Source organism: Salvelinus fontinalis, chromosome 10 (genome assembly GCF_029448725.1).
Source record: "Salvelinus fontinalis isolate EN_2023a chromosome 10, ASM2944872v1, whole genome shotgun sequence".
Lineage (NCBI taxonomy): Eukaryota > Metazoa > Chordata > Actinopteri > Salmoniformes > Salmonidae > Salvelinus > Salvelinus fontinalis.
The window spans coordinates 35,445,491-35,465,113 of record NC_074674.1 but is presented as its reverse complement, the minus strand read 5'-3'; the positions used below and the strand labels follow the sequence as shown (position 1 = coordinate 35,465,113).

General features: G+C 45.7%; 1 protein-coding gene across 2 annotated transcripts in view; it reads left to right on the top strand.

Moving 5' to 3' along the window:
* The window catches only part of LOC129864094 (colorectal mutant cancer protein-like), a 148,472-nt gene that overhangs the window by 15,367 nt on the left and 113,482 nt on the right, over positions 1-19,623 (top strand). Inside the window, exon 1 of one of the 2 annotated variants that reach the window (XM_055936692.1) lies at positions 1,035-1,677. The exons of the other annotated variant lie outside the window; for it this stretch is intronic. Within the exon in view, the coding sequence (XP_055792667.1) occupies positions 1,618-1,677 (60 nt within the window). The 5' untranslated portion in view covers positions 1,035-1,617. Of the gene's footprint in view, positions 1-1,034; positions 1,678-19,623 lie in introns of those variants that run through there. 2 annotated transcript variants of the gene reach the window in all.

The window sequence follows — 19,623 nt, the reverse complement described above, 5'->3', positions numbered from 1 at the left end:
CAGAATCGTCTAGAATGTCATTGTATGCTGTAGCGTTAAGATTTCCCTTCACTGGAACTAAGGGGCCTAGCCCGAACCATGAAAAACAGACCCATACCATTATTCTTCCTCCACCAAACTTTACAGTTGGCACTATACATGGGGGGCAGGTAGCGTTCTCCTGGCATCTGCCAAACCCAGATTTGTCCATCAGATGGTGATGCGTAATTCATCACTCCAGTGAATGCGTTTCCACTGCTTTAGAGTCAAACGGCGGGCGAGCTTTACACCACTCCAGCCGACGCTTGGCATTGCGCTTGTGTACAGCTGCTCGGCCATGGAAACTTATTTAATGAAGCTCCTGACAAGTAGTTTTTGTGGTGACGTTGCATCTAGAGGCAGTTTGGAACTCGGTAGTCAGTGTTGCAACCGATGATCAACAATTTTTACAAGCTACGCACTTCAGCGCTAGGCAGTCCCATTCTGTGAGCTTGTGTTGCCTACCACTTTGCGGCTGAGCCGTTATTGCTCCTAGACGTCTCCACAAAAACAGCACTTACAGTTGACCCGGGCAGCTCTAGCAGAAATTTGACAATCTGACTTGTTGGAAAGGTGGCATCCTATGACCGTACAACGTTGAAAGTCACTGAGCTCTTCAGTAAGGCAATTCTACTGCCAATGTTTGTTTATGGAGATTGCATGGCTGTGTGCTCAATTTTATACACCTGTCAGCAACGGTTGTGGCTGAAATAGCCAAATCCACTCATTTGCAGGGGTGTCCACATCCTTTTGGCCATTTAGTGCTGGGGCAGTCGGACACAGTCTTTTGTGTGAGTGCTGGCCTGAGTTTAGCTAAAAAAAACTGCCGAAAGCTGTGAAAGAGAAACTCCTACAACTGGAGGGAGGGGGAGCCATAGAGGGAGGGGGAACCATAGAGGGAGGTGGAGCCATAGAGGGAGGGGGAGCCATAAAGGGAGGGGGAGCCATAGAGGGAGGGACAAGCAGAGAGAGGGAGGGAGGGACCCGACAGGCAAACTGGAATCTGACAGGCAGCCAACATGCAGAGACGCTGACACACTGGGGAACGCCCCCTGCTACACACACACACACTGAGCCTGGCCCCGGCGAGTTCTCCCTACACACACTCTGGCCGCGGTGGCAGTGCGTGGAGATGACCAGGGGGAGTGGCACGGAGAAGGCGAGCCAGCTAGGAGAGACTCCTGCAGTTTTCCTCAGATACACTCAGGAATGGTTTGCCTGAGGGGCAGCAGGGGCGCTACTGATTTAACAGATAACGGATCATGGAACATGTGCCGGTGTCTGTAACTGTGCACCTCTGAATGGTGTGTGTGAGCGTGTTTGTGTGTGTGGGTGTGTATATACCTCCACCTTTGGTCAGTCTGTGTGTGTGTTCACTCTGATCACGGTGTGGAATAAGGGTATTTTCTGAATGAAGATGGCTGGCCACGGCAGCCAGTGGAAACTGGAGACGACAAGCAGCTGAAGACAAGGAACTAAGGGACTACTTTTTTCTTTCGTCCCTTTTCGTCCTTCCCTTCATCCGTCTCTCCTTCTTCTTCACCATCAGGAGGGGGCGAGCCCTGCAATCGTAATCTGTTTGGAGAGTTTGGGAAAATCATGAACTCTTCCGGAGCAGTTGGGAAATTTGGGAGTGAATCCCAGATCGAAGGGGGCAAGGTAAGATGAGTTATCTTTATTTCTAAACAGTTTGGGTTGGAAGTGGTCACTCATGTCTTTTAGGGTTTCTGTGAAATCTGGTTGTCACTCATTTCTAGGTTATTTCAAGGTTTGGACTAGAGGTAGGTCTTCTTTCTTATAGCCCAAGCAAGTTGGCTGTCATTTCTGGAAGGTTTCAGTCAGAGCTGTCAGTCTGTCTTTAATCCCCCTATAAACACTTTTGCCTTCCATGTGGGCAGCGCACGGCTCACTGAGTCTCAAGGTAGTAAGTTGACAGAACATCTGAGTCATCTGGGCTAGTTCTCTACCCCCCTTCTCTCTTCCCTGCCGTCCCCCCTGCCTGCAGCATATTAAATCCTGGTGGGGGGGAAGTTCGGTTTAGGCTAAATACTTCTCGAAGTGGGGGAGGATAGGGGGAAGTGAATTTGGATCAAATGCTTCGGGTGTATTAAGCTCCACACAGAGGAAATAAAATATTAGCTTGCTTGCTAACTAGTACCCTGTTTTCTCTCGCTGTCTTTCCCTTTGACTCTGTAGAACAAGTATAAAACAAACTGCTTGGCCGGTTTGGAAGACTTTAAACTTTTCCAAGGGTTTCTGAGAGGTGGATAGTAAGCAAGCTCTGACTGTTAGTGAAAGCTCTTCTACAGAACCAAGTGTGTTTCAAGGTCTTCGTGGCCCCTTTCCCTTCCTAAGGCGTCAGCATGCTTCACTTCGGCTGGCGGCTAGCCGAAGACGTCTAGGCGAACTGAAGGAGTGTGCTCGTATACTCCCTTAAAAGACCTTCGCTTGAAAAACAAGATAAAAGCAGCAATTGTGCTGTTTGTCCATTTTGAGACGTCGTAGCTAGTATACACTTCCTCAAAATAGTCTGAATTAATCTAAGATAACTAAAGAAATCGGTCATTCATGCATGTTGCACTGCTTTGCTTTATCTTGGCCAGGTCGCAGTAAACGAGAACTCGTTCTCAACTGGCCTACCTGGTTAAATAAAGGTGAGAAAAAAAAGAAAAACAATCATTGACGTTTTTGCAGAAGAGTTCTAAGTAGCACAATTTTACATCTAACTAAGATGTCTGGTGCAGTATTTCTCAATGAAAAAGGAGCGTAGACTTCGGCTCCCGAACTTCGGCTGGCCTCGAGAATTTTTTGTGTGCCCGAACAGCTGAAAAAACCCTTACTGTGGACGATGTGGGGCTTTGCGATGCGCCTTTACCCACATCGTCCACAGATCACAAGTCCAAAACATCACAAAATGTTGTCATCATATGTGCACAAACTCTTCCGAACTGTTTTGGCTGGGAGGATGCGGACGCCTTTACCCCCACATCACCCACAGATGAGAACTGTTAAAACTCCCAGAGAGTCACAATGGCTTTCTGTTTTTGTGACTCTCCCAGAGAGTCACAATGGCTTTCCTCTCCTTGTAGAGGCACGTTGTCGAGTGGATCAAGTCCCCCGGGGCCCCTCACTTTTACTTTACTTTATTAGCTTTATTTTTGCAGGGACAGTGTACATTTTAATGAACATTTCAGTAAAATGGCACATTTTCGACCACAGTCCCTGGTCAGGTTATTTAAAAACACATAAAATGACAATACAGACAGATAATGAACACATACAGAGCAACATATGGCAACACTTAGCAGGTAGACAGAGAAATCACACAAAATGCAACTCAGTCTCCAGTTCTCCAAATGAGTTGAATTTGGGATGATGGCGTTGTGGTCTAACGGGGTTGTAGCCAGCTGTCTCTTCCACAGTGCTGCATCCTGTCATCTTAATAGAGCTGTTCAGTGTCACTTTGACTTTGATTTGTAGTTGATGATGTCGATCAGATTCTGGTCGTTGAAGGGATTGGTTATTAATTATTTGTAGAATGGATTCTGAATAAAGAATAAGACATTGATTGAAAAGCTGCTGGAATTTGTTTACATTTACATTACATTTAAGTCATTTAGCAGACGCTCTTATCCAGAGCGACTTACAAATTGGTGCATTCACCTAATGACATCCAGTGGAACAGCCACTTTACAACAGTGCATCTAAATCTTTTAAGGGGGGGGGGGGGGGGGCAGAAGGATTGCTTTATCCTATCCTAGGTATTCCTTGAAGAGGTGGGGTTTCAGGTGTCTCCGGAAGGTGGTGATTGACTCCGCTGTCCTGGCGTCGTGAGGGAGTTTGTTCCACCATTGGGGTGCCAGAGCAGCGAACAGTTTTGACTGGGCTGAGCGGGAACTGTACTTCCTCAGTGGTAGGGAGGCGAGCAGGCCAGAGGTGGATGAACGCAGTGCCCTTGTTTGGGTGTAGGGCCTGATCAGAGCCTGAAGGTACTGAGGTGCCGTTCCCCTCACAGCTCCGTAGGCAAGCACCATGGTCTTGTAGCGGATGCGAGCTTCAACTGGAAGCCAGTGGAGAGAGCGGAGGAGCGGGGTGACGTGAGAGAACTTGGGAAGGTTGAACACCAGACGGGCTGCGGCGTTCTGGATGAGTTGTAGGGGTTTGATGGCACAGGCAGGGAGCCCAGCCAACAGCGAGTTGCAGTAATCCAGACGGGAGATGACAAGTGCCTGGATTAGGACCTGCGCCGCTTCCTGTGTGAGGCAGGGTCGTACTCTGCGGATGTTGTAGAGCATGAACCTACAGGAACGGGCCACCGCCTTGATGTTAGTTGAGAACGACAGGGTGTTGTCCAGGATCACGCCAAGGTTCTTAGCGCTCTGGGAGGAGGACACAATGGAGTTGTCAACCGTGATGGCGAGATCATGGAACGGGCAGTCCTTCCCCGGGAGGAAGAGCAGCTCCGTCTTGCCGAGGTTCAGCTTGAGGTGGTGATCCGTCATCCACACTGATATGTCTGCCAGACATGCAGAGATGCGATTCGCCACCTGGTCATCAGAAGGGGGAAAGGAGAAGATTAGTTGTGTGTCGTCTGCATAGCAATGATAGGAGAGACCATGTGAGGTTATGACAGAGCCAAGTGACTTGGTGTATAGCGAGAATAGGAGAGGGCCTAGAACAGAGCCCTGGGGGACACCAGTGGTGAGAGCGCGTGGTGAGGAGACAGATTCTCGCCACGCCACCTGGTAGGAGCGACCTGTCAGGTAGGACGCAATCCAAGCGTGGGCCGCGCCGGAGATGCCCAACTCGGAGAGGGTGGAGAGGAGGATCTGATGGTTCACAGTATCGAAGGCAGCCGATAGGTCTAGAAGGATGAGAGCAGAGGAAAGAGAGTTAGCTTTAGCAGTGCGGAGCGCCTCCGTGATACAGAGAAGAGCAGTCTCAGTTGAGTGACTAGTCTTGAAACCTGACTGATTTGGATCAAGAAGGTCATTCTGAGAGAGATAGCAGGAGAGCTGGCCAAGGACGGCACGTTCAAGAGTTTTGGAGAGAAAAGAAAGAAGGGATACTGGTCTGTAGTTGTTGACATCGGAGGGATCGAGTGTAGGTTTTTTCAGAAGGGGTGCAACTCTCGCTCTCTTGAAGACGGAAGGGACGTAGCCAGCGGTCAGGGATGAGTTGATGAGCGAGGTGAGGTAAGGGAGAAGGTCTCCGGAAATGGTCTGGAGAAGAGAGGAGGGGATAGGGTCAAGCGGGCAGGTTGTTGGGCGGCCGGCCGTCACAAGACGCGAGATTTCATCTGGAGAGAGAGGAGAGAAAGAGGTCAAAGCACAGGGTAGGGCAGTGTGAGCAGAACCAGCGGTGTCGTTTGACTTAGCAAACGAGGATCGGATGTCGTCGACCTTCTTTTCAAAATGGTTGACGAAGTCGTCTGCAGAGAGGGAGGAGGGGGGGGGAGGGGGAGGAGGATTCAGGAGGGAGGAGAAGGTGGCAAAGAGCTTCCTAGGGTTAGAGGCAGATGCTTGGAATTTAGAGTGGTAGAAAGTGGCTTTAGCAGCAGAGACAGAAGAGGAAAATGTAGAGAGGAGGGAGTGAAAGGATGCCAGGTCCGCAGGGAGGCGAGTTTTCCTCCATTTCCGCTCGGCTGCCCGGAGCCCTGTTCTGTGAGCTCGCAATGAGTCGTCGAGCCACGGAGCGGGAGGGGAGGACCGAGCCGGCCTGGAGGATAGGGGACATAGAGAGTCAAAGGATGCAGAAAGGGAGGAGAGGAGGGTTGAGGAGGCAGAATCAGGAGATAGGTTGGAGAAGGTTTGGGCAGAGGGAAGAGATGATAGGATGGAAGAGGAGAGAGTAGCGGGGGAGAGAGAGCGAAGGTTGGGACGGCGCGATACCATCCGAGTAGGGGCAGTGTGGGAAGTGTTGGATGAGAGCGAGAGGGAAAAGGATACAAGGTAGTGGTCGGAGACTTGGAGGGGAGTTGCAATGAGGTTAGTGGAAGAACAGCATCTAGTAAAGATGAGGTCAAGCGTATTGCCTGCCTTGTGAGTAGGGGGGGAAGGTGAGAGGGTGAGGTCAAAAGAGGAGAGGAGTGGAAAGAAGGAGGCGGAGAGGAATGAGTCAAAGGTAGACATGGGGAGGTTAAAGTCACCCAGAACTGTGAGAGGTGAGCCGTCCTCAGGAAAGGAGCTTATCAAGGCATCAAGCTCATTGATGAACTCTCCAAGGGAACCTGGAGGGCGATAAATGATAAGGATGTTAAGCTTGAAAGGGCTGGTAACTGTGACAGCATGGAATTCAAAGGAGGCGATAGACAGATGGGTAAGGGGAGAAAGAGAGAATGACCACTTGGGAGAGATGAGGATCCCGGTGCCACCACCCCGCTGACCAGAAGCTCTCGGGGTGTGCGAGAACACGTGGGCAGACGAAGAGAGAGCAGTAGGAGTAGCAGTGTTATCTGTGGTGAGCCATGTTTCCGTCAGTGCCAAGAAGTCGAGGGACTGGAGGGACGCATAGGCTGAGATGAGCTCTGCCTTGTTGGCCGCGGATCGGCAGTTCCAGAGGCTACCGGAGACCTGGAACTCCACGTGGGTCGTGCGGGCTGGGACCACCAGGTTAGGGTGGGCGCGGCCACGCGGTGTGAGGCGTTTGTATGGTCTGTGCAGAGAGGAGAGAACAGGGATAGACAGACACATATTTGACAGGCTACGCTAAAGCAAAGGAGATTAGAATGACAAGTGGGCTACACGTCTCGAATGTTCAGAAAGTTAAGCTTACGTAGCAAAAAATCAATAAAATTAAAAATCTTATTGACTAAAATGATATAGTACTGCTGGCTGGTGAAGTAGCCTGGCTAGCAGTAGCTGCGTTGTTGAAAGTGAAGCTGGCTAGGTGACCTCGACAGTTTCTCTAAGTTTCTCTAAACTACACAATTATCATGGATACAAGGACAGCAAAGACAACTAGCTAACACTACGCTAATCAAGTCGTTCCGTTGTAATGTAAGTTTCTACAGTGCTGCTATTCGGTAGAAGTTGGCTAGCTAGCAGTGTTAGCTAGCAGTGTTGGCTAGGTAGGAGGACGGCAGCGCGGCAGGCGAAACTAGCTGGCTAGCTAACCGATAATTACTCAAAGTTACACAATTATCTTAGATACAAAGCTAGCAAAGAAAACTATGTAGCTAGCTAACACTACACAAAACAAGTCGTTCCGTTGTATTGTAATCGTTTCTACAATGCTCTTCGGTGGCAAGCTGGCTAGCTAGCAGTGTTGGCTACGTTGCGTTAATTTCGAACGAAAATAGCTCGCTAGCGAACCTCAATAACGACGCAATTATGTTTGATAAAGGACGGCTATGTAGCTAGCTAAGATCAAACAAATCAAACCGTTGTACTGTAATGAAAATGAAAATCGGACCGTTGTACTATAATGAAATGTAATGAAAAGTTATACTACTATTCGGTAGACGGTGGACGTTTGCTAGCTGCTGGGCAGATAGCAGTGGACAACGAGACGACGAAATACGATAATTACGCAGTTATCTTTGATACACAGACGGCTATGTAGCTAGTTAAGAAGAAATTGCTAAGGTAGGACAAATTAAATCGTTGTACTATAATGAAATGTAATGAAAAGTTATAAAAGTTATACTACCTGCAGAGCGAATGCAGAGCGAATGCAAATGCGACCGCTCGCCCCAAACTTCGGCAGCTTTTTATGGTCACAGTTTGCTCAGAGGGCTAAGCAGCAGTGTTTTATTGTCTATTCTACCCCGACTAAAGACAGTCATGATTAGTGTTTTAACTCCCAGGCCAGACTAGAGCTACCCAAATAATCGTCTAGGGAGTAGGCATTGGGCAGCATCGGCCAAATAAACATAGAGCGGCGCTGTATAGACTAGAAACAGAGTGACCTTGGGTGAGGTTGAGGTATTCCATCTTGGCTCTCCAGGGAGGGCTGCCTGGAGAAGACAAATGTAGGGAGCAGGAGGCAGGTATCCAGACTCCTGTCTAGAGACTCTCTATATCTATGTTTCAACCCTACGGAGCAGGGGTGTCAAATTCATTCCACGGATGACCTAGTGTCTGCAGGTTTTTGCGTTTTCCTTTCAATTAAGACCTAGATAACCAGGTGAGGCCTTACTAATTATGTACCTTTTAATTCATCAATCAAGTACAAGGGTGGAGCAAAAACCTTCAGACACTCAGCCCTCCGTGGAATGAGTTTGACATGTGCTATTTCAATGGAGCCAATTTCGATGGGGAGAGGGAGTTCAGTTTTCGTAACTAACAATGTGTGTTAGAGCTCTTTTGGGACAGAGCAGGGGTTAGAGAGAAAACGATGCATGAACGCGTCAACTTGTACTTCTTCCCCTCACTAACCCTGCAGCTCTGGTAAAGCAATGTTCAGGGGCTTAGGCTATTTCCCCCAGCCACTTCAAGCACAACGCTGGCTTTCCCTCTAGAGCCAAACTAGGATCTAAAGCAAACCACATTTCTGCCTGCATGAGTGCCCACTCCCAACCTAAAACGGGGAAAGCATGCTCTTCCTTATTAGATGAACCATACTCAGATGATCAAAGACAGCGTGTTTTCCATGTCATTTTATTTCTTCACTCCCCTCACATCAAGTCAAAATGTTTTCTTGTCTGGTCAGATGTTTTAGGGGCGTCTTTACCTTCAATTTATGTCAAGGGAAAGCAAACTGGATCTGTCAGTGACTTAACGGCCGCAGCATTGTAAGTGTAGCACTCAGTCATTGTTTGCGCCGCTGATGTTCTAGAGAATCATAATCAACGGTTGAGGCACTCAATCAATGCAGGGAGGAAGAGATGGTGTAACACTGGAGGCTGCAGGAGCGTAGAACCTTAGTCCCTGTGCCCCCACCGGTTGGTAGGCAACCTGGATTTACTGCGCCTTTAAAGTGGTCTTCTAACTCACTCAACTGGAAAACACAAGAGAAGCAGGGCCTGTAGGTCGAATTTACGAGCTCCTCCTGGTAGGTAGCATAAACCAGAACAATGACCCAGTGTAGGAATGAATAACCGTGGCCCTGTATTTCTTTATCCCCATATTTATTGATGGGTCCCCTCAGTATAATTGAGGGTCTCTAATAAAATGTGCTGTCACATATTTATGACTTTTCTACATTTCTAAATGAATTATGGGAAGGAAGGGAAAATATTGATTGAAGCAACATTTGCTATTTTATTAGGATCCCCATTAGCTGTTTCTAACATTTTATTGGACAAGAACAGCTCAAAGACAGAACTACATAAATGTAAAACGTCACACACAGCCAACATATCAGTACATACTCAACAAAAATATATTGGTCAAACAACGACGTTGTGCCGTGAGGTGTTGCTTTATCTATTCTTTTACACCTGGTTTGCTGTTGATTTAAGCAATCTGAGATTAGGCTTGGGCGATATACCGTATACCAGCGTATTTTGAAATACAGACAGTGATTCGTGGGGGTGCGTGCTACGTCACTGCTTATAACTATAAATTAAGTATAACTAAGAAATCTAAGATCTGTCAAATAAATTATATCCAGCTCAAGGTTCCAGCTATGCATTTGGCTAGATGTCAAGATCAAGTTTCTTGGTTACAGCACAGACGTTCAAGATCCCTGTTGCCTAAATTGTTTTGCGCGTAAAAATACATATTTTGACGCTATGAAACATCTGGATATTGCCCAACCCTATCTGAGATGGGAGTTCAATACAATCATGGCTCTATATAAGACTGAATTTGGAGACTGTGAAAAGACCCCTGTTGGCATGTCTAGTGGGGTAAGTGTGTGTGTCAGAGCTCTGTCTAAGTTGACGATGCAAACAATTTGGAATTTTCAACACATTGTTTCTTATAAAAAAGAATTGATGCAGTCAGTACTTTTAGCCAAGAGAGACTGTACCGGGCCGTTGGGGCTTACTTTCACCCCTGACTAGGCTTACCTTTTAATTTTATATATCAGTTTGCTTAGCGCTTAATGTGCACTGACTACACTCTACAGAAAGTGTTATGCCATGAATATAAAAATGGAGTTATTGATAGTAGGTTTGAATTTATATTCCCTCATGGAGTCTGCATAGTCTCTGAAGTATGCAGTCTCTAGGCCTATATATTGACCAAGGCATCAGTAACTGTAACAGACTGTTTTTCTTAACCCTGGCAGTCTCTAACCACAGAGGTTATTTCTTGCTAATATTTTCTCAACTGGTTGAGTGCTCTACGAAAGTCAGAAGGCTGTATGTAGAGATACACCATTCATCACACAAATGTTCTGTAGGGGGGGGGGGGTTGTGCTATACATCATATCTACTCGTTTACAGGGAGGGGGAGAGAGAGAGCATATGGACTCAGCTACTCCTTTTATATGGAACATGTACAGTGGGTATAGATCACTGTTTCTTTCACCTCCCTAGGGTTCAATTGGTAAAGCCATTGACCAGCATCACTAAAACTCCCCCTCAAATGGGAATCATTGAGCGTTCTTCTACCATAACCATTCTACCTCCAGAGTGCTCACCCATGCGTTCCCTTAGAAAGCCAGCGCCAGCACACCAGAGGTGTGTCGTCGTGGCGATAGTGCTCGAGCAGCATGCATAATGTTCCCATGCTGCACAGTCAGATATGGCCGTGTGCGTGTTTCTAATTACTCGCTAAGTGGTTCTCTATATCTCTCGCCCTCCATTACCTCTCTCCATAGGCACAATGTTATGATGAGGAGGGCTAGAGCCTCTCCAGAAAGCGATGGCATCCTTGGAAACACAGACTCACACCACTGGCCCTGCTCTAGTTCTGTGGGGGGGAAGGACATAATCCTGTGGTTGAAATATCACTCTCAAAACAATAGGGCATGGTCTTGAACAGCAAGAGGCCTCAATGTGTAGAGAGGGCTGTTTAGGCTTTTGCATCCTTAGCCGGTGGGATCTCCTACTTCTAAATTCCAATGACCAAGCAAATGGCTTTCGAACAAGCTGCAGCATCCAACAGACTAGCAACAGTCTGATTTTTAGTGTAAGCTCTTATACAGACCCAAGTTTTTTTTAAGGTCTTCGTGACTTATTTATCTTCAACTACCACAAAAAAAATTCAACTAACAAACATATAAACTTCTTTCACTAGATGCACCATCATCAATATGTTCTATTGAAGCACAGCCTGTTTATTAGCTAGTCCTTGAAAAGCATTTCCAGTGCAGCTGCTTCTAAAGTGCTGTGGTCAATCCAGCTGTCATTATACAAGTGCTTTGAAGGAGACAACATGTCATTTTAAAAGGAGAATCAAGATTTTATATACTTATATATTTTATATACATTTATCAGAGCAAACCGCTCACTAATCAAAGCCATAGACTTTTTTGGGTTGTCATATAGTTGTCGTATGTTAATGTTCATAGAGAGCAATTTTAACTATGTTTGAAGAATTGATTCATGGTCAGTTCTTGTTCTTCTGTCTGTCATCAGTTTAACTTTAGGTTAAAGACAAATCATGGACATAGCCACTGGTATATTGTGGTACATTGCCATAGAAATCTGCAAATTATCCAACTCCTTACCACTAATAACTAGGCTAACTCTGACAAGCTACACTAACACATTTCAGCCAATGCATTTCAATTCCATTTCTGTCATAAATCCCACTTTAAATGACTCTGAAGAATTCAGGATGATACTGTATTTCTGTGATGAATTTGAAAATGCATGGCTGAAAGAAGGGAGGTATGCCAAGGTTTCCCCTGTCTATTGACCCACATCAGTCTGAAGCTGCAGCTGCCTAATTGAAATCATTCATTTACTGGGGGAGCCCTCTAACTCCCTTCTCTAAATATTTTGTAGGTAATTAGAGGGAAATACCTGGGTCTCAGAGCGACGAGAGGAGCTCTGAGAATCACACACACACACGTATGCCATGCACGTGCGTACACACACACTTAGATTTACAAAGTCACACACTTTCGGTGACACACATTCAGAAACATAATCACACAAATACACAGTTTTTTGTATCTCTCAAATTCACTCACACACTGACTTTTCCCCTCTCACTGTCTTTCTCATTCTCTCTGCCATTCTCCCCCATCAGAGATGAGAGACTGGGTAGAGCCACTGCCAATGTACATGTAATGGACCTTTAGCATTTGACACTTTGAAATGAGGCCTGAGAGTGAGGAGAGGGAGAATTCACCTTTCATAGTCCAGTAAGCTGCAAAACCAAGGGTTGAGCCTTTCTCCTTCTTTCTCTCTCTCCTCCCATTCAAAACAAACATGGCTATTTATAGAGCTATATTTTGAAAGGATAAAACCTCGGATACTACTCATTGTGACAATTAACAGGAAAGTGAAATAACAAATGCCATGATGATGGATTTTCTTGGTACATCTCTGGGCACAAAGTCTCTGTAATTGAGCAGACTGTTCTTTGCGTGTGCTTGTGTTTTCAGATCTGGTTATATAACAGTACCTTTAAGGGGGGGGGGGGGGGGGGGGGGGGGGACGAGCAGGGAATGAGCAAGCATACAGAAATTGAGTTGATTCCCCGTGCTCTCACAGATCTTGACAAGCCCTTTCAAGATCGTAAGCCTATGTTTGGGCAGATGCTGAAATGTGCCCCCATGGTTTTCCGATCCTATTGTTATTGAATGTGCTTTCATCTTATGTTAGGCTTATTTACATATCATAAAGTGTAGGGCTTTGTTCGAAATGTTGAAACTTATTTTTTACATATATTGACAGACTAAAACCAACTACATATGCACTGAGCTTGTCTGATGCTTTAAGTACACTGTTTGATTAAACAGTGCTGAAGTTACAACATTTCAGCCATTTGGTTTCTTACTAAGTACTTACTTACTTGTTACTGACTTAGAAGTTCTGTTACCGAAATCCGTCATATTTGTTTAGGAAAAACCTTCCCTATTCCCTCAACCCTTGCTCTCTTTACGTGAAACGTGTAAGCATCGCATGCATGTGACCAATGGGGCCTGACTTTAAACCTCTACAGAGTACCTAACCCGGATCCGGGAGCACCCCCCACACCCCCCACACTGATTAGCATCGCTAGCATAGCGTCACAATTAAATAGTAGCATCTAAATATCATTAAATCACAAGTCCAAGACACCCAATGAAAGACACAGATCTTGTGAATAAAACCACCATTTCAGATTTTTTAAATGTTTTACAGGGAAGACACAATATGTAAATCTATTAGCTAAACACGTTAGCAAAATGACACCATTTTCTTACTCCAACAGTTTCTTACTCCATCAGGTGCTATCACCAATTCGGCTAAACTAAGATATTGATAGCCACTAACCAACAAAAAAATTCTTAAGATGACAGTCTGATAACATATTTATGGTATAGCATAGTTTTTTTTTTTTAAATGTGCATTTTTCAGGTATAAATCACAGTTCTACATTGCAGCTGCAATCTGATATAGTGCTGATGCAGCTAGAACAATTACAGAGACCAACGTTATATAACTAATTACTTGTCTTAAAACATTTCAGAAAAAATACACAGCGTACAGACATTGAAAGCCCAACATCTGGTGAATCCAAACAATATTTCAGATTTTTTAAATGTTTTATAGCGAAAACAAAATGTATCGCTAATTAGCATAACCAGGCCAGCCAGAACCGGCTGGACGCGCCCGACCAGTTCACATGCACGACAGATATATGAAATAACATCGTAAATTGGGTCTTACTATTGCTGGTCTTTCATCAGAATGTTGATCAAGGTGTCCTTAGTCCTGATGAGTCGTTCAATCCATTCACAATGGCAACCTCCCCTCTTCATTTAGCATGGGTACTGGTCGACTGGCACGGTCAATTCCCAAAGTTAAAAAACTCAAAGAACGGAACACGGCAAAACTCCCGAAAAAATTCTAATAATCTGATTAAACTATATTGAAAAAACATACATTACGGTGATATGGTCACATGTAGCAAACAAACTTCGACACGGAGCTAGTTTTCATCCGTAACGTCAGCATAACAAAAGACAATGCCACCTCTGAAAACGCGCATCTCAGAAACCGGAAGTTGTCGGTCACGCTAAAGAAATAGATCTTATTTCACGTCAGTACAAGATAAACAAAAAATTTCTCCTCTGACGTCTTCCAGACACCCGGAGGAAGAAGAAGGAAGTGTCATTCGGGTCATAGGTGGCGTGACCATATATAGGCAGAGCTTTGAAGCGAGCATACACATCTTGCAATCTTTTTCAGGCTCAGGGAAAGTGCTGTGAAATGACCTGTGTTTGACTCAGAGACTCAATTGGAACGGTTTTAGAAACCATAGCTTGTTTTCTATCCAATGCTATATGGTTATATGCATATAGTAACAGCAATAATTGAATAAGAGGCAGTTTAGTCTGTAGAGGCAATTATGCTAATGCGAAATAGCACCCCCTGTATTCTCAAGAAGTTAATAGCCTATCATAATCACACCAGTACATTGGTTATAACAAACTCCGAACACAGTAACACATGACAGCGAAATGCATGCAGAGGACGTGAAAAGGAATGCCCCCCAGTATTGAGATGTGAGCTAAACATTGCACTTGCTCTTGAGATGCGTTTTAAGGCTATGGATGCGAAAGTGAACTTATCATTTTCAAACGTTTAGGTCAGTTGTATGCTGCTTTGCGATCTATTAAACAACAAGGGTTAGATTTAAATAGGCGCAATATTTTTTACTGATGCATTTGGCAATATCCAATTCATACGCACACAACATATGAACAAAAACATTCACTGTGAAAGTTGATACATGCAGGCCCTTCATATATAGGCTATGCGCAGCACCTGTCAAACTCAGACATTTCTCTTAACACACAGAGATGTCGATTCGCACGGGACTAGTATTATCAGAGGGCTTTGGAGTTCGCCAAAGAACTGTAGGTTATTCTGGTTGGAATTGTTACTGTCCTGCCATGTACAAATTACTGACATGGCAGATTCGGATGGGACAAAAATTACAGATGTGGTGTTTTGTGCTTGTGCACAGAATTTACATTCCTTGTCTCTGCTGCTGCTGCTGCCTCCGCCATATTGTTCTCAATCCCAATATGCTGGTTAATTTTGCTATTATGCACATAGCAACATAGAGAAATGCACCAATTCTATTGCGCACTGAAGATTGTTTCACAACTGCGGACAGTGACCATATCCAACACGGGAGAAAGCGAATTTGTTATAAAATATTACATTTATTAGTGTTGCACCATTTATTTTTTACATAATATAACCATATTCATTTTCAGTATCACATGTCTTAGAACAGGTATTCCTAAACTGGGGTACGCAATGCCGTCGGGGGTACGCCAAATAAAAATGTGATTCACATTTTCACATTTTTCTTCACATTTTCAAACAGTCCATTTATATTTTCCAACGGGGCTATACATTTGGGTGAGGTTTTTTACTTACCTGAGTAGCCTCGTTTCACTGCCAAAAATAAAATTAAACCATCTTGTCACACCCTGACCTTAGAGATTCTTTATTCTCTATTTTGGGTTAGGTCGGGGTGTGACTAGGGTGGGCATTCCAGTTTCTTTATTTCTAGGTTGGCCTGGTATGGTTCCCAATCAGAGGCAGCTGTCTATTGTTGTCTCTGATTGGGGATCATACTTAGGCAGCTTTTTCCCACCTGTTGGTTGTGGGATCTTGTTTGTGTATAGTTGCCTTGAGCACTACATAGCTTCACATTTCTTTGTTCTTTATTGTTTTTATCCGGTTCACGTTAAATAAAGATGATGAACTCAAACCACGCTGCACCTTGGTCCGATTCTTACAACAACGTTCGTGACAGAAGATCCCACCACCCCAGGACCAAGCAGTGTGCCCAGGAGGAGCAGACATCCTGGACGTGGGAGGATATATTGGACGGGAAGGGATCCTGGATGTGGGAGGAAATCCTGTCCGGAAAGGATCGCCTTCCATGGGAGCGAGGGAGGGACAGCAACGACACCGGGGTTCGCGGCCACGACGTAGGCCCAAGAAGCAGCCTCAAATTTTATTTTGGGGGGGGGCACACGGGGTAGTCGGCGGAGCTGAGGGGTGAGTCAGAGACCGAGGAGGAATATTGGGATAGATTGAGCGAGGAGTGGTTGGCGAAAGTTGAGGAGAGTGATGAGAGAGAGCTGTTGGTTTGGCTGGAGAGGCAAGACAGTCACCCTGAAGAGCGTGTTAGCCATCCGATGCCACCTGTGCCAGCTCTCCGCACTCGCTTTGAGGAGAGTGTCATCGTTCCGGTACAATGTGTGCCGGTTCTACGCACCGTGTCTCCAGTGCGCCTCCACAGGCTAGTGCGTCCTGTGCCAGCTCCCCGGTTCCCAGTCCGGAGCCTCCAGTGATGATCCATGGCCTGGAGCCTCTAGTGATGATCCATGGCCCGGAGCCTCCTGTGATGATCCATGGTCCGGAGCCTCCAGTGATGATCCATGGCCCGGAGCCTCTAGTGATGATCCATGGCCCGGAGCCTCCAGTGATGATCCATGGCCCGGAGCCTCCAGTGATGATCCATGGCCCGGAGTTTCCAGTGATGATCCATGGCCCGGAGCCTCTAGTGATGATCCATGGCCGGGAGCCTCCTGTGATGATCCAAGGCTCGGAGCCTCCTGTGATGATCCATGGCCCGGAGCCTCTAGTGATGATCCATGGCCGGGAGCCTCCTGTGATGATCCATGGTCCGGAGCCTCCTGTGATGATCCATGGCCCGGAGCCTCTAGTGATGATCCATGGCCCGGAGCCTCCTGTGATGATCCATGGCCCGGAGCCTCTAGTGATGATCCATGGCCCGGAGCCTCCTGTGATGATCCATGGTCCGGAGCCTCCTGTGATGATCCATGGTCCGGAGCCTCCAGTGATGATCCATGGTCCAGAGCCTCCTCTTGGTCCGATTCTTACAACAACGATCGTGACACATCTAGTGTTGAGCGAAATAACAACGCAATGTCAAATACATGTAGCCTAGTCAAATAATTAACATCCAGTCACATTAACCGTTACACTCTCGTGGTAATTCCACTAATGGTCCGTATGTAGCCAAACGTAGCTGCTGCTCATTCCATTTGCTCGAAAATGGATAAATGGTTAGAAAAAGTTAGGCCTGCGTCTATAGAGACACATACCAGCTCTTCTGGTAGTACTGGCGCTACCAGCAGTACTACACCTGCACCTATCGATGACAAGTTGTTCTGCTTCCACGGGCAAATCCAATGCTAGCATCAGTTATTCTACATTTGTTGTTAGCCCAGCTAGCATGGACAGTTGTGAATCTGATGCAGCCGAAGAGCTACTGCCCCCTTACCCGGGAAAAAAACAAACAACAGTACTTTCTCACAACTCGATAAACCTTTACTCTTGCGCAGACATTTAGAAACAAAACAAATTTGCAAATTTGAAAAATAGGCCAACAGAGTTTTTTGAGCGAGAATTAAGACGACTTTTGAGTAGTAAGACATGTACAAAAGCAACAGATACCATTAATAAGAAGGGGCTAGAAGCGTCTTATATGGTGAGCTACTGAGTGGCTAGGACAGGCAAGCCCCATACTATTGTGGAGGGCTTAATTATTCCTGCTGCCGCGGATATGGCTGGGACAATGCTGGGGGAAAAGGCCCAAAAAACGATACAGACAATACCCTTCATAAAACAACACTGTTTCACCACGCATCAGTGACATGGCAGGAGATGTTTTGAAACAGTTACTGCTTCGCATACAAGCCAGTGAATTCTATGCGTTACAGCTGGATGAGTCAGCAGATGTGGCTGGCCTGCCACAGCTCCTGGTATATGTCCGTTACGTTTATGGGGGGTCAATTAAGGAAGACATCCTCTTCTGGAAACCAGGACGACAGTAGAGGATATTTTTTAATTACTGGACATCTTTGTGACATCAAATGGACTTTGGTGGTCAAGATGTGTTGGTATCTGTACTGATGGCGCAAAAGCCATGACAGGGAGACATAGTGGAGTGTTAACGGACGTGCAAGCAGTTGCTCCCGACGCCACTTGGGTACACTGCAGCATCCACCGAGAGGCTCTTGCTGCCAAGGGAATGCCTGACAGCTTGAAATACGTTTTGGGCACTACAGTGAAAATGGTTAACTTTGTTAAAGCAAGGCCCCTGAACTCTGATGTATTTTCTGCACTATGCAGAAACTATGGGCAGCTACCATGTAACGCTTTTACAACGTACAGAGGTGCGCTGGTTATCAAGGGGCAATGTATTGACACGTTTTTTTAATTGAGAGACAAGCTTAAAGTTTTCTTTACTGACCATAATTTTCACCTGTCTGACCGCTTGCATGATGACGAGTTTCTCACACGACTGGCCTATCTGGGCGATTTTTTTTCTCGCCTGAATGATCTGAATCTAGGATTACAGGGACTCTCCGCAACTTTATTTAATGCAGGACAACATTGAGACTATGACTAAGAAGTTGGAGCTCTTCTCTGTCTGCATTAACAAGGACAACACACAGGGTTTTCCATCATTGTATGATTTTTTTGTGTGTGCCAATGAACTCAAGCTTACTGACAATGTCAAATGTGATATAGCGATGCACCTGAGTGAGTTGGGTGAGCAATTACGCAGGTACTTTCCAGAAACCGATGACACAAACAACTGGATTCGTTATTCCTTTCATGTCCTCCCTCCAGTCCACTTACCGATATCTGAACAAGAGAGCTTCATCGAAATTGCAATAAGCGGTTCTGTGAAAATTGAATTGAATCAGAAGCCACTGCCAGATTTCTGTATTGGGCTGCGCTCAGAGTATCCTGCCTTGGCAAATTGCACTGTTAAGAAAGTGATGCCCTTTGCAACCACGTACCTATGTGAGAGTGGATTCTCAGCCCTCACTAGCATAAAAACTACATACAGGCACAGACTGTGTGTGGAAAATTATTTAATACTGAGACTCTCCAATACAACCCAATTTCACCGGACGTGCTACCTGTCCCAGACCTGCTGTTTTCAACTCTCTAGAGACAGCAGGAGCGGTAGAGATACTCTTAATGATCGGCTATGAAAAGCCAACTGACATTTTCTCCTGAGGTGCTGACTTGCTGCATCCTCGACAACTACTGTGATTATTATTATTTGACCATGCTGGTCATTTATGAACATTTGAACATCTTGGCCATGTTCTGTTATAATCTCCAACCGGCACAGCCAGAAGAGGACTGGCCACCCCTCATAGCCTGGTTCCTCTCTAGGTTTCTTCCTAGGTTTTGGCCTTTCTAGGGAGTTTTGGCCTTTCTAGGGAGCCACCGTGCTTCTACACCTGCATTGCTTGCTGTTTGTGGTTTTAGGCTGGGTTTCTGTACAGCACTTTGAGATATCAGCTGATGTAAGAAGGGCTATATGAATAAATTTGATTTGATTTGTTTTGAACCCAACATTGCAGAGTAATGTACATCCTTTCAAGCACACCCTTCTCATTAACCTGGGGTGAGTTATTCACAATTTCCGATGAACAAATCGACAGATGGTGTGATCAGAAACTGACGTACCTTCAACCTAGTTCAGCTTGTATCTCTTTGGCAGTTATCCTTGGTTCTTTTTCTACCATTCGCACTATCCT